This window comes from Sorex araneus, chromosome X (assembly GCF_027595985.1).
Source record: "Sorex araneus isolate mSorAra2 chromosome X, mSorAra2.pri, whole genome shotgun sequence".
In the NCBI taxonomy this organism is placed as follows: domain Eukaryota; kingdom Metazoa; phylum Chordata; class Mammalia; order Eulipotyphla; family Soricidae; genus Sorex; species Sorex araneus.
In genome coordinates this window covers 154376872-154391709 of record NC_073313.1, presented here as the reverse complement: position 1 = coordinate 154391709, position 14838 = coordinate 154376872, and the positions used below count along the sequence as shown (strand labels likewise).

At 45.0% G+C, this 14838-nt stretch overlaps 1 gene segment (V, D, J or C); it reads left to right on the top strand.

The window, feature by feature from the left end:
- The first annotated feature begins 1413 nt into the window (after positions 1-1413).
- LOC101546090 (immunoglobulin heavy variable 4-59-like) lies at positions 1414-11498 on the top strand. The segment is given in 4 exon segments: positions 1414-1510; positions 1591-1946; positions 8905-9141; positions 11475-11498. Coding segments are annotated over 4 exon segments (663 nt in total).
- Positions 11499-14838: the final 3340 nt, after the last annotated feature.

Below are 14838 nucleotides of genomic sequence, written 5' to 3'. Positions count from 1 at the left end.
AACCATTAAGCTCTTCTATAATACATTAGTATCATGTTGTTAACAGTTGAGCCTTGTATGCTTATATACACATTTGTATAAATATATTTCCCACTGAGATGGTTGTCTTCTCCTTTAAAGGCTTCTACTTTATCAAGTGTAGTGTAAATATACTCTTGGTATATTGGTGGTGTAAATTTTGCGATATCTAGGAATAGATTCACTCCTGGGTGAGGCACATCCAAGCATGTGAAGAGCAGCCTTGAGCATGGGGGCGGTTGGATTCTTGAGCTTTTCGGCTGCCAGGACTGGCTCCATTGGGACCTCACCCACCCCGTGCCAGGTTGCCCCAAGTGAAACAGCCATTGCCCGGAGTAATTCTTGAGTGCAAAGCTAGGAGTTACCACCAAGCATCACTGACTGTGGCCTGAAAACAAAAATACAAAAATAAAACTTAAACAGGAATTATCAATTAACTATGTACTTTATAAACAGTTATCAGATACAACTATATTATAATTTCTTTATGGAAAGAAATGAGTATTGGGAAGGGTAGTTTTCATTTGGATATTATTTTATAGAGACACAGACATGAAACAAAGTTAAGTACAATTATAATTAATTATTCTAAATGGTGGTTATATTAAAAATGATTTTTGAAACATAATGCAAAATATTTTCATTAGCAACTTGAAATTGAAATAGCACTTTCTGTAGCACTGTCATCCCGTTGTTCATCGATATGCTCAAGCGGGCATGGGTAACATCTCCATTGTAAGACTTGTTACTCTTTTTGGCATATCAAATATGCCACGTGTAGCTTGCCAGGCTCTGCCGTGCAGGCGGGATACTCTCAGTAGCTTGCCGGGCTCTCTGAGAGGTATGGAGTAATCAAACCCGGGTTGGCCACGTGCAAGGCAAACGCCCTACCCACTGTGCTATCGCTCTAGTCTGAAATAAAACAAATACAAATAAATAAAATAAATAGTGAAGTGAAATAAACTAGGGATTTCTGATTGTTTGAAAGACACTATCTTTTAAGAAAAAGGACACTATCTTATCTAGGCAGCACCAAGTATATTATTTAGACCTTCGAATATTTTTTTCAGGCTGGAGGGATAGCAGAGGATTTAAGATGCTGAAGCCTGGTGCTGGGATTAAACCTGACTGGGAAATTGAAATAATTGTGATAATTTTAACTTGTCTAAGAGAGATTATTAAAATAAGTGGGGACCCTCCTATCACCTGTTTCCATGTGCTTCATTGGCAAGTGCTCAATCCACCAGACAGGGTGTGTGAGTTCAGCACCCCAATGTGACAAGAAGATCCAAGGTAAGAAAGTTTCCCCTTATAACAGACTGGGTCACCTCATGCAAATCCCTCTCAGGCTCCGGGGTCAAATGCTCTCTGGGCTGTGGAGCTCACAGCTGTCTCCTCACTCAGGGCTGAGTCTCTGGGGAAGGCAGAGCTGTGCTCGAGGAGAAGATGATTCTGTGGGGTCTTCTCCTCTGCCTGGCGACAGCGCCCCTGGGTGAGTGTCCCAGATGTGACAGGGTCTAGGGGAGGGAGTGATTGCAGGGACTGACAGTGACTGATTCCCCTTGTCCCCAGGTGCTGTGTCTGCTCTGACCCTGCAGGAGTCAGGCCCAGGCCTGGTGAAGCCCTCCCAGACCCTGTTCCTCACCTGCTCTGTCTCTGGGGGCTCTGTCACCAGCAGTAACTACTGGCATTGGATCCGCCAGCGCCCTGGGAAAGGGTTGGAATGGATGGGGTACTGGTCAGGTGGTACCAGCTACAACCCAGCATTCCAGGGGCGCATCTCAATCACAGCTGACACCTCCAAGAATCAGTTCTCCCTGCAGCTGAGCTCTGTGACCTCCGAGGACACGGCCATGTACTACTGTGCAAGAGGCACAGTGAGGGGAAGTCAGGGTGAGCTCAGACAAAAACCTCCCTACTGGGAGAGTGTGGACTGCAGGAGGCCACGGCCAGCAGAGGGCGCTATGGCCCCTACCTAAAAGAAAAGATGAAAAGCAGTAGCTGATGGGGTGACTGGTATTTTGCCTCTCATCTAAGGTCTCTCCAGGGAACGTTTCTAGGTTACTTTCTGGGCCTTACACTGATGTATCCAAATTTGATAAGAGAAGTTTACTTGACATGATTATATCAAAGAAAGAATGTAACTTAGGGATCACAAGATAAACATGCCTGTTAAGTATTATTTTTTATTCTTTTTTTCTTTGCTTTCCTGGACAGGTTCTTTATATCTCATGTGATTACACGTTTATCCCTCCAATGAGCCAAATGTCAGTCTCTTGGGATCCGCAGGACAACTGATGGGTTAAGACATGACGTCCCCAGGTGCTGAGGGTGCCTGTTCCTCATGCTGAGAAATGAATTTCATGATGATCAGAGCATTGACTCATCTTCATCCACCTCCTTCTCTTCATCATTTCATCACTATGTGTCCACCACGGGGTTTCTCTGCTGCCTCCTGTTGTCTGAAATGTTTTCCCTCAGAAATCACAAAGGAGGTCACTTCTGTGGTTAGGGTACCGGCCACAGCAGATGATGACCCCATGATTCATCCCATAGATGGGCAGGGTGGGTGCTGCCCAATTCATGGGATATGCCTGAAAACAGCGCCCCGTGCATGCACAGGGTGTCAGAGATGTTCCCTTTGAGTCTGGGTCCAGTGATCTATCTTCAATACTGATGGGATTTCCCATTGACACTCTCTTCTGCACACAAGCGACCCCCAGGGAGCATCATTGCACAGGGAGCAGTCTCTCCGGGAATGACCTGAGGAACAGTATCAAAGCCAGTTAGGTCACAACTGGTCACGGGTAAGAGTCCTTGCCTGAATCTCAGATGAACACAGTTTATCCTTGATAAGGGGCCCCTGGAGCTCCTCAGCTCCCTCCTCAGTCCTGGGCCTGAGGCTTCACATCAGAAAAGGATCCCCAGACTGCCGGGGGAGCAGGACCTGGACTCGATGTTCCTGGGTGGGGAACAGGCATTGCCCGCGCCAATGTTGATGGAGCCTCTCAGCTTCCTATCGTGGTGCTCACGGACCCCCGATACCTGCTGGAAATAGCAGCATCTCAATTACTAGGTGTCTGTGTGTGAACGTGTGTGCATGCAGGTAAGGGAAGGGTCACCATAAAAGTGCACGCCTTCATTAGCTTAGTTGGCTTGAAAAACATCAACATTAAACAGAAAATAGCAGTACTAGGTACTAGGTTAAAATATCCCTATTTGATGTAAATGAATAGCTCACATACTAATAGGGAATCGTTTCCACAGTGAACAGTGAACATACCAGCAGGATCCCCATGAGCCACAATTTCTCACCTTATTTTCCACCATTCCTATGCCTCCCCAGCCCTTTCTGAGATTTACGAATTCTCTGGTGTTTCACAGTCCCAGTTCTAACGCACACACTCTGTCTTTATGTGTTAGCTATTGACACACAGCTGAGGTCAACCCGTCTATGTTTCACCTCACCTCTCACCTATAATCAGCCAATCCCTTCAGTGTGACTCTGCCTCTCTTCCTCAGTCTCTCCTTCAATCCCTCTAGGGTCTCTGTTCTGTGTCCTCCAAACCCATCTGTCATTAACATCACCAGCATGTCTTTGGCACTCACATCTCTCAGTCCATTCAGGTTCATCTCTAACTTCTCTACTTAAAACAAGATCAGTCAACAAACACCCATCCTAGATATGAAAATAACTTCTAGGGATAAAGTAAAAATTGGAAATTCTATAAACTAAGAGCTATTGTCAATGTATCAGTGGTGATTAATATTGGTAAACAGGGCAGTGATCTAAGTTGCGCAGGGGAAAGGAAGATCATTAGTGAAATAATGATTTTCCTGTTGTGTTGGTGGGGGACACACTGACATACAGGGTGTATACGAGCATACAGGGCACATTTGTGGCTACGCAACACCTCATACTCTGATATACCAAGAATAGCACATTGGACAGAGTGCAAAAATAAAGGAACCTCTCTGGGGGAGAAAAAGTACATATATATATATATAAGTACACAAGTCTCATCCTTAAACAACATGCTAGAAATCTCTTACATATCTTATAGAAGGGCTTAATGGCACGGAGGAAAATACAACAGTCTTTGTACACATTCTCTATGAACACTTGTTTGGATCATTTTTAGTGGATCATTCATAATAAGAAATACAAAATGAATTATTTAAGTCCTGCTTGGGGGCAGATTTTGGGGATCAGAATGGAAACATTCAAAATATGGTTGTGGAAAGTGTAATGGTGGTGGGAATGGAGTTAGAATATTAAATATAATAAATTAGTATGAAAATTATTAGAATAAAATTAAATTTAAAAATAAATACAAAACGAATTTAAAAATAATTAAAAATATGTTCCTGGTTGTGCAGATACAGGTAAAGAGGCTCCACCATTTTTTCTGAGTTAAAACAAAGGTAAGAACCAGGCCAATATTCTGGGCTACCCCAGGCCTGAAAGTTGGGACCTAGCAGGGAGCTAAACCCATAACACATAATTAGGTCAAACACGCCTGAAATTCATATGGAACAATACATCCCACGACTAGTTACAGCAATTCTTGGGGAAAAGATGTGAGGCATCACTTTTCCCAACTTCAAACTGTAGTACAAAATGGTAGTAATTAAAGGAGTATGATATTGTTAAACAGACAACCCCCAGAACCATGGTATAGAGATGAATATCCAGACAGAGACCTGACATATATGATCATTTAATCTTTGAGTAAGGAGTAAGAAATATGAACTGGAGCAAAGAAAGCTGCTTCAAGAAGTGGTGCTGGGTAAACTGGGCATCAACATGTAAAAAAAAAAAAGAAGAACTCAGCCCTTTCTCTAACACTATGCGCAGAAGTCAGATTAAAGTGGATTAAAAACCTCAACCTCAGACTTGAATTCATAAGTCACATGGAAGAAAACATAAGCAAAAACACTCCATGACCTTGAAGCTAAAGGCACCTTCAAACATAAAACACCATAGACCAAGCAAGTGGAAGCAGAGATAAACAATAGACTTCATTAAATGAAGAACTTTCTGCACATAAAAAGAAATTGTGGCCAAGATACAGAGACAGCCTGCAGAATTAGAAAAAGTATTTATGCATTACCCATCTGAAAACTTGTTAATTGCAAGGATATGTAATGCACTGTAGAACTTTACAAGAAAAGACATCCAACCTGATCAAAAGTAGGGAGAAAAAAATGAGCAGAAACTTTCTCAAAGAAAACACTCTGATGTCCAAATGGCACATGAAAAAGCAGTTTATATCACTAATCATCAGGGAGATCCAAATCAAGCAACAAGGAGGTATAATGTCACACCACAGAGACTGGCACACATCCAAAAGAACAAGAGCAACCAGTGCTGGCACAGATGTGGGGAGAGGGGAGAAAAGGGTTCACATTCATTGTGGGGATGCCCACTGGTTGAGCCGTTTTGGAAAACAATATGGACTTTCCACAAAAAACTAGATTTGATCCAGGAATACCACCCTGAGGGTCCAAAACACACAGCATAAATGCCATTTGCATTTCTATGCTCATTGCACCACTATTCACAATAGTCAGAATCTGGAAACAACCTAACTGCCTGGGAATAGATGACTGAATAATGAAACTATGGTACATTTACACAACGGAATACTATGCAGTCACTAGGAAAATTGATATGCGGAAATATGCTTATAAATGGATGGACATGGACAGTATCATGCGGTGTGGAAGAGTCAGAAGGACAGGGACAGTTATAGAATGACTGCATTCATTTCTGCTATATGAAAACAACAGCATGAGCTATTATCCAAGGCCAGGATTAACAGGGGCCAGAAGGATTGGCGCATGGTTTGAACCAAACCACAAGTGTGTGGGGGGCAAAGGGCAGTTAGGATAGAGAAGGCACCAGTGTGACAATAAGAGTTTGGATTGATGACTTTGGGCACACACTGTGTATTGAAAGTAGGTAAAGGGATATACCTGATAACCTTTCAGTATCTTTATTGCAAACCGTAATTCCACAACGAGACAAACCCAGACACACACACAGAGAGAGAGAGAGAGAGAGACAGAGAGAGACAGAGAGAGAGAGACAGAGAGAGAGAGAGAGAATAGTGCCTGCCATAGAGGCAGCTGGGGTGGGGGAGGGCAAGAATGAAACTGGGCACATTTGTTGGTGGTAAATGTACCCTGGTGAAGGGATGGATGTTGGAACATTATATGTTTGAAACCCAACCATGAACAACTTTGTAATTGTGTATCTCACTGTGGTTCAATTAAAAAAATAAGTTTAATTTTCTTCAAATAATGGATATCTAATCATTATGTAAAACTGATATCCAAATAAGGACAATCTACGTTTCTCTTTGACTTGGGGAACACACCTGAAGTCCTTTGTGTTTACTTCCTGTGAGGGCAAAACTGATGCCATGACAAGGTGCAGCTAACATTGTCTCAATGAGGCCTCAGCTTCTGTTTCCCAAGAGCAGGACTGGCAGCTTCTGGTAAACTCCCCGTTGAGAAATTTGCCAAGAAAAGGAATTGGGCAGTTGGGTCTGGCCGTCATGAGGGGTCACTGTCTCCTCCTTAGAAACTGTTCCTAACCATTGCCTAATTGCTGGCCACCATTGTAATAGGGCCAATGCTAAAAATAAACCAGTATATAAATTGCCTCTTAACTCTGAACCCTATATAAACTGCTTGTCATTTGGAGTCCTTGTCCTTGTCAAGACTCCACTGTGTTGGAGGAGACTTGGACCCTAGTTTGAGCTACCGCTGGCTCAGGCTAGTCTTTGGGATGTAGATTTCAGGTGGGGGAGGGGGGCGTTTGTATCTGAAGTGTAGATTTCAGGTGGCAGCCCAGCCTTGTCTTTGGGATGTAAATCCAAATGCTTGCAGCCCAAGAAATGTTTTGGTTTTGTATCTTCTTTCCAGAGGCCAAAATTACTGGCCTGCAGATGCAAGGAAACAATGCATGTTTTGCTGCCTCTATGTTCTTTCTGTAACTTCTTTGGATGCCTTTGATGATATCACTGTATCACACCCTTTAGAGGTACCATGATTAATAAAAGGAGACTACAGGGCTCTCTACCTTTGTCTAAGAGTCACAGAGAACCTAGGCCCTCCATGAAATACATTTCTTCCGTGTTCCTTGTCTCAGTGCCTCTGACCACATGAATATTCAAGCAACAGAAACAAGTTTTTATAGATTCAAGAACATTCCCTGTTTTCTGGTGTTGTTGCTTTAGGAAACAGTCCCATCATTGTGAATCTCCTTGTCCTCTCCAGATTATATTTGAGTCTGGGGGTTGTAATACTCATTCGTCTCAATAATCATGTTGCCTGAGTTGCTGTTAGTTTATCTCATGTTTATTTTTAGTAGAATCTTGCTGAACTTGCTGGGTGTTTTGATAACATTTGCTGTTTAATGCTGATTTATTTTGTTTTGTTTTGTTTTTTGCTTTTTGGGTCACTCCCAGTGATACTCAGGGGATAATCCTGGTGCATGCACTCAGGAATGACTTCTGGCAGTGCTCAGGAGACCATATGGGATGCTGGCAATTGAACCCAGGTTGGCCACTTACAAGGCAAATACCCTACCTGCGTGCTATTGCTCCAGCCCCAAAGGCTGACTTTTTTAACATCAAATTATAGATCACACGTTCTGATTCCTTAGATTTAATGCAACCCTCTGGTGCTCCATGTAAATAGGGGTCCACTTATGGTACACTTATATGACACAGGCTGTGTCTAGTTTCATGTATTTGGATGCAGGGTAGGGTCTCACATGTCACTGCTTGGGGCTTGCATGGTGGACATTTGTAGAATGTGTGAGTCTTTGCACAAACCAAAACAGTCCCAATAGATTGTGTGCTGAGGAGCCTTTATTATATTTTTCTAAGCACCATAGAGGGTTGGGATTCTTCAGTGATGACCCCTAAAAATAGGGACCTGAGGTTCATGGTCATCTTTTGCACACGGAGTTGTACACAGGACAGACCAGGTTTAGGTGCTGCTGGCATGGCCAATCACAACAGGAAGGTCACCTGGGTAGAAACATCTTCCTTGTCCCAATACAAAAGAGAATAAACAAATCCACCCTAATAACTACCTTGATATTAGGAAGTGATGCTGCTCCAGGTGAAGGAATGTTCATGCAGAATGAGAGAGTAAATAAGGCAAAAATGGATGAACCATGGATTGGATGGAGCACAGTCAGAATTTACTGTAACAATGACACTCCCTGTTAGGCCTCAGGTTTTGCATAAGCAGTAGGAGAACAGGAGCTGCCACACAGGGACACGGAGGGGCAGGGGCCTGTCTACAGGGTAGAGTCCCTGGGGAGGCTGGTTTTGGTCATCAGAGACCTGAGACACGGGGACTCTCCTCCTCAGCTGCCGTTTCCCCCTCAGTAATTCCTGTTTCCAGAAAGCTCCTCAGCACGTTTCCTGTGCTGGAGGAAGTGGCCCAGCTCTGACAGGGCCCCAGGGTCAGGCCTGAGTGCTCTGAGCCACAGTCAGCACCTCCTCCCAGGGAGCCCACACACCAGCTTCCCCCGGGTCCCCTCCTTGCTCTACAGAGGCTCCTCTATGCAAATCTGCACTCGGGAACCCACGGTTAAAACCACGTTCACACTCACCCCAACTCAGGCTCCCTCTCCCCCTGACACGGTATCTGAGATCATGGACCTCGTGGGCAGGCACGTGCATCAGCGCTGGTTCCTCCTCTTTCTGGTGGCAGCTCCTGGATGTGAGTATCCCCCGGACAGAGGTTCCAAGGTGGGCATGGGGCCCTGAGCCAGTGACTCACTGTGGGTCTCTGTCCCCAGGTGTCCTGTCCCAGGTGCAGCTGCAGGACTCGGTGCCAAGCCTGATGACGCCCTCACAGATGCTGTCCCTCACCTGCTCGGTCTCTGGATTCTCTCTGACCAGTAATGCTGTGCACTGGGTCCGCCAGGCCCCTGGAAAGGGGCTGGATTGGATTGGTGCTATAGGTACTGGTGGGGACACATACTATAACCCAAGTCTTCAGTCCCGACTCAGTATCTCCAGGGACATCTCAAACAACCAAGTTTACCTAAAACTGAGCAACTCAGTGCCTGAGGACACAGCTGTGTATTATTGTGCAAGATACACACAGTGAGGGCAAGTCCCTGTGAGCCCAGACACAAACCTGCTGAGGGAGACAGGGAGCTGCAGGGGTGTGTGACCACCAGGGGGCGCTCTGCTCTTGGGACTGCAGGGTTGTGCCCAGGAGCAGGTGCAGAGGGGCCTGAAAGGATGTTATATTCTTTTCTTTCTTCTTTCTTCTTTTTTTTAAATGTTATTTTTATGATGCAGAAAGTCTCTTGCCTGCACGCCGGGCTGTCTTCCCCGGGGCCCCTTGGAGGGGATGGGCTCCAGGTTCCCTCCCCGCCCCGAGCAGAGCTCCCAGCGGCCAAAGAGCACCAGAACCTAGCTACAGCCATGCTAGAGGCCACTCTCCACACGTTTGGACAAGCCTCAAGCATGAAGGTATAGGCAGAGGAATCCAAGTGTGTGTAATACCATCAACAGCCAACATCCACAGACTTAAAAGCAAGCTCCCGATATCTTATAACCTACTTTTCCCTCTGGGAGAAACTCGCAAGCTACTGAGAGCTTCCTGCCCACATGGGACAGCCTCCAAGCTTCCCATGGTGTATCCATATGCCAAAGCCAGTATCCAGCTGAATCTCATTCCACTGACCCTGAAAGAGCCTCCAATGTGACATCGTTGGGAAGGCTGAGAAGAGAGAGGCTTCTAAAATCTCAGGGATAGGACAATGTAGAGGTTACTGAGACCGCTCGAGCAACTCTATGATCAACAGAATTTCATGATCGTGATCCTGATGCAGTTATTATTGTATCACATTGTGATCCTCACAATGATGTTCATACTTAGATTTCTGGAACATAGTGTTCTAATACCTTTCCCTCCACCAATGTATATTCCCAATTTCCCTCCTGTCACTGCACACACCTGACCTTCCCCCAACACACCCCGCCCGCCTAACTCTCTGGCAGGCTTTTTCTTTCTTTTTTCGTCACACCCTGAGATGTTCAGGAGTTACTCCTGGCTTTGCACTAAGGAATTACTTCTGGGGGTGCTTGGGGGGCCCTATTTGATGCTGGGGATCGAACTCATCAGTCACGTGCGAGGCAAACACACTACCCGCTGTACTATACCTCCGGCCCCTATGGTAGGCACTTTTCTTCTCTTCCTCTGTCTCTGTCCAACTGTCGCTGTCTCTGTCTCTCTCTCTTGGCATGGTGGTTTGCAGTAGAGATACTGAATCTTTATTTTTGTACAACTCCTTTTTCCCCTTTTTGGCAGATCATTTTCTTTTCTTTCTGTTGAAATATGTTAAGCAAATTTAATAAACCAATTTTACTAATTACTTTCTCTTCTAGTGCAAAATAGACTATTCCACAACCTATTCAAATTCCCTTAGAGACTGTTATATCCCATTAGATCAGGTGTGGTCAATTTTTCTTCAATAAAGATCATTCCTTTTCACAAAAAGAAGAGATTTCTCTCATCATGTTCTTAATTGTCACTGAGGGAACACAATGACAATAGTCTGAGTGTTGATGCTTGTGGGTCCCAAACTCCCTGCGCTCCTCCCTGCAACAAATCCCCACAAACTCCCACACTCTGCTGTGGCCCCTGTGCTCGGCCTCTTCTTCCCAGTGATCTGAGCCCCCACCCGACTCCTCTCAGAACCCCGGAGTGTGGTTAGGATGCAGGGGCCGTTATCATTGGATCCTGTCCATCGCGACACTCTCTTCTCTGTGTACCACAGGTGAATGAGGTTATCCACATTTATACTTTTCCCTGGACTTACTTTTAATTTGATATTTTTCAATTCCACCCATGTTACAGCAATCTGTGACACTGTGTTTTCCTGGAACTGCGTAGTACACACTGTGAATATATACCACAACTTATCCATGAAAATGTGATTAAGCATTAGGATTATTTTTATATCCTAGCCAGTATATCAAATGTTGCACTGAATTATATTTACTTGTATCTTCTCAGATTGATGTTTTCAGATTTGGGCAATGTTGCCAAAAGTGGAATCACTGGGTTATATGGAAATTCTATTTTCAATTTTTAACAGAAATTTACTAATGTTTTGCATAGACATTAATGAGACAACAATTCACAAGTTAGAAACATAGCAGGTAGCCTGTTATTAAGAATTAGGATAGTTTTAATGCCTCTGCCATTAATATAAGCATCACAACAAGCATATAATCACATATTTCTTCTCAAATTAATGTTTTCAAGTTTGGATGCAGTTATGTGGGCGAAAACACTTGGTCATATAGAAACTATTTTAATTAAGATATTTATTGAATCACCATAAATCACAAAGTTACAAAACTATTCAAATTGTGGAAACTTTGTTTTCACATTTTTTTTCTTTTTAGAAATCGCCTTACTATTTTTCATGATTAGAACCAAACATTGACATTCCAAACCAACCTTGTAACCGCTTTCCTCGTTGGGGACATCCCCGCCCACAGTGGTTTTATCCAGTCTCAATATCGGCCATTCTCGCTGGGCTGAGAGGATCCATCACTGTCCTTCTGATTGACGTTTCCCGGACAGTCAGTGCTGATAAACACTTTCTATGCCTCAAGCCCATAGGTGTCACCTCTAGGGCAGTCTCTGTGCATGTCCCCACAACATGTTATGATGGGGGATTTACAGTCAGGGATTCCTGGTGTGAGCTTTGTGAGTGAAATCACTATCTTAGATAATAGGGTTGGGACTATGATATGTGATGGGTAAACATTCCCTCCCTTTTCATCTATAATCTTTTTAATTTAGTGTAGTTTGCCTTGACATGTAAAATCTTTAAAACTGATTGGGTTTTGGGTTGTTTAATTTTACTTTTAGATGTGATTTCCAATCAGAGTCAAACAATTAACTATACCTCTCTGATCAGTATAGAGAGTTCTGCCTACATTTTCCTCAATGTTCATAAAGACTTTGGCCCAATCTCCAGGCCATTAATGAACCTTCAATAAAATTCTGTAAATGATGTGAGTCTTAGATTCGTTGCTTTTTATTCTTTACTTGTGCGCTTTCCTCTCTCTGCTTGTCCATTAAAGCAAGCACTTGCCAGCAATTACTGTGGTAATTCTAAGGATTCATCTGTGGGCTCCAGATTTCATTCCTGTGTGTGATCATTTATGTATATTCCAATAACAAACACATAGTTTCCCAGGGAGGCCCTGACCAGCACCAGAACCCACCCTGCTCATTCCAACCTAGCTCAGGCCCAGACAGTCACACTGGGATTACATCACAGTCCCAAAGTTCTAGAGTCTCAGCACTGGTCAGATATTGTGAGCAGAGCACAAATCCACGTCCAGATCACCCAGCACCTACACCCATATCTCAAAAAGCACCAGGAATAATGAAAAACAGAGAAATGCAATGATTTCAATGGGTAGGGACCATTCAGGTAAACACTCTGGTACATCCAAACATGGATGCTCTCTGTGGAAAACCTGAGAGTAACACTTCTCTCAGTGGTCACTGAGCCTCAGAAAACACAGAAAGGAAGACTCAAAACTCTCACTGAAAGAATGAAGGAGTTAATGAAAATATTGTTTGAGGGCTGGATGGATGATACAGTGGGCAGGGTGCTGGCCTTACACATGGCCAACCAGGGTTTGATTCTGGCATCTCATGTGGTCCCCAAGCCCGTCAGAAGCCTGCCCCTGGGTACAGAGACAGAATTAAGCACTGAACTGCGTGTCTCCCTAATACCATAATACACAAAATAGAAAAACACATTCCAACTAAAATGAAGGCATTGAAGAACGGACTTGAAGGGGAATGAAGAAGGTAAAAAACGGAATCAAGGACTGGGGTTCAAGCACTGTGTGTGCATCTTGTCGCTGTGCCTCATGCTGTAGTGAGCACAACCACACAAGCATCTCTCAGAGTAATGCTTTTCATACAAGTACGCAAGGCTCATCTTCGTGTGGAAGGCAAGTCTGAAGGTCTCAAACCCCGTGAATCACCTGAGAAACTACTGGGGGTTGTGAGTCCAGTGTCAGTTCTGGTTTGCTTTTGTGCTGTGGACATTGGAACCGCACCCCAGACTGTGCTGTTTGCACAGAGAGGCTGAGGGGAGAGCAACACAGACTGTAAAGACGCGAAAGGGGAGTGTCCCGACTCCAAACACCCTGTGATTCGCATTTTTCACAATTCCACATCTGAGAATTCAACGACAATCTAGGATGTTTGCACCCAGCACGGAAGGTGACTTTGGTTCTCTGTGTGTGGTTAGCACGGGACAAGCATTGTGGATTTCCAACAACACACACTCCAAGTCGAGCAAGTCACATGATTCACTGGTTTCTCTCCCCCCAGGGCTGCATGCTGCTCCTCCTGACACACGTTTTACATGTAGACAGAAGCTTGAGCTCTGTAGGGAAAGTGCTACTAGTTACCTGCTTCCCACTCCAAGGCGCCCGTCAGTATTTCTCCTTTGATGAAAGCCACCTGTGGTCTCTGACTCCCCTCTCTCACAACCCCCCAGACCCGTTCAGTCGAGCACAGCAGAGGTTCCCCTTGGGTTTCTGACGTGGTTGGTGCCAACACTCTTCCCAGGAGTTCTGGCTCCTGAGTTTAGGCTCTGCTGTGCTGGGGTCAGAGTGGAGAGGAACAAGGTCAGCGTCACCCTGGGGGGCATCTCCACATTCTGTCTCACCTTACAAAACCCAGGGGATATCACACAAACTCTGGTGACCGCTGGGGACAGAGGGGCAGGAGGAGGCTTAGTCCTGTAAAGCACATACCCCAAGTCAGTTCCCCATGCCATGACCAGCGTCTTCCACCCCCATTTGCTTGTGGTGACAGCATTTTGGAGAGACATTGGCAACTGATCATTCCAGGAAGACCCAAATGTCCCCAGGCCAAGATCTCTTGACCCTGGGTGGGATTGGGACAGATGGAGCCCCTGCCTCCGCCAAAGCCCAGTTCTTAACCCACCCGATCTGTTTCTTGCCACTGACAGAAAATGGCACGTCTTCAGGATTTATCTCAGAGAGGCCAGAGAATCACCTGCACTTGAGTGTCCCAGCTCAAAGCCTGAGGCCTGTCACCACATATGCAGCTGTGCAACGGCCACAAACTTCACAAGGCTGCTAGTCCAGGAGAAACGGGGAATTAGATGGGAACATTGAGTGGAATCCCTCTGGGCTCATGAGTGAAACACACCACAGAAGCCCCAAGCCTCAGGCTGGGATTGTAGCAGCACTTAGGAGACAGGTGTTGTCAATTGTAAAGTCAATTAATTAGTGCCAGCTCAGCGATGTTGCTTGTGGGGGTGGGACCTGGGGACGTTGGTGGAGGGAAGAGCACATTGGTTGTGGGATTGGTGTTGGCATGCTGAATACCTAAAACAACTATATTGTGAAGGACTTTCTAAATCACTGTGTTTAAAGTAAGAAAGAAGAGATAGAGAAAGACAGAGAGATACAGAGAGACAGACAGAGATACAGAGCGAGTGAGACAGAGATTACAGTGTTCCATCAGTGACCGAGTATGAATGGGTCAGTTCAGACTGAGCTCGTGCCGGGGTCTGCAGGGACAAGGGGGTTTGGTGGAAGGGTCTGTCAGACGCCCTTCAGTCATCTGCAGAAATCCACTCCTGGGACACTTGTTCCACTTCAGTGTCATTGGATGTTACCTACTGGCATAGGCACATGACAGAGCAACAGAACTGACTGTGGCACTGGTGGAGGGTGACAAGGGTGGGAACAGCAGGACCCT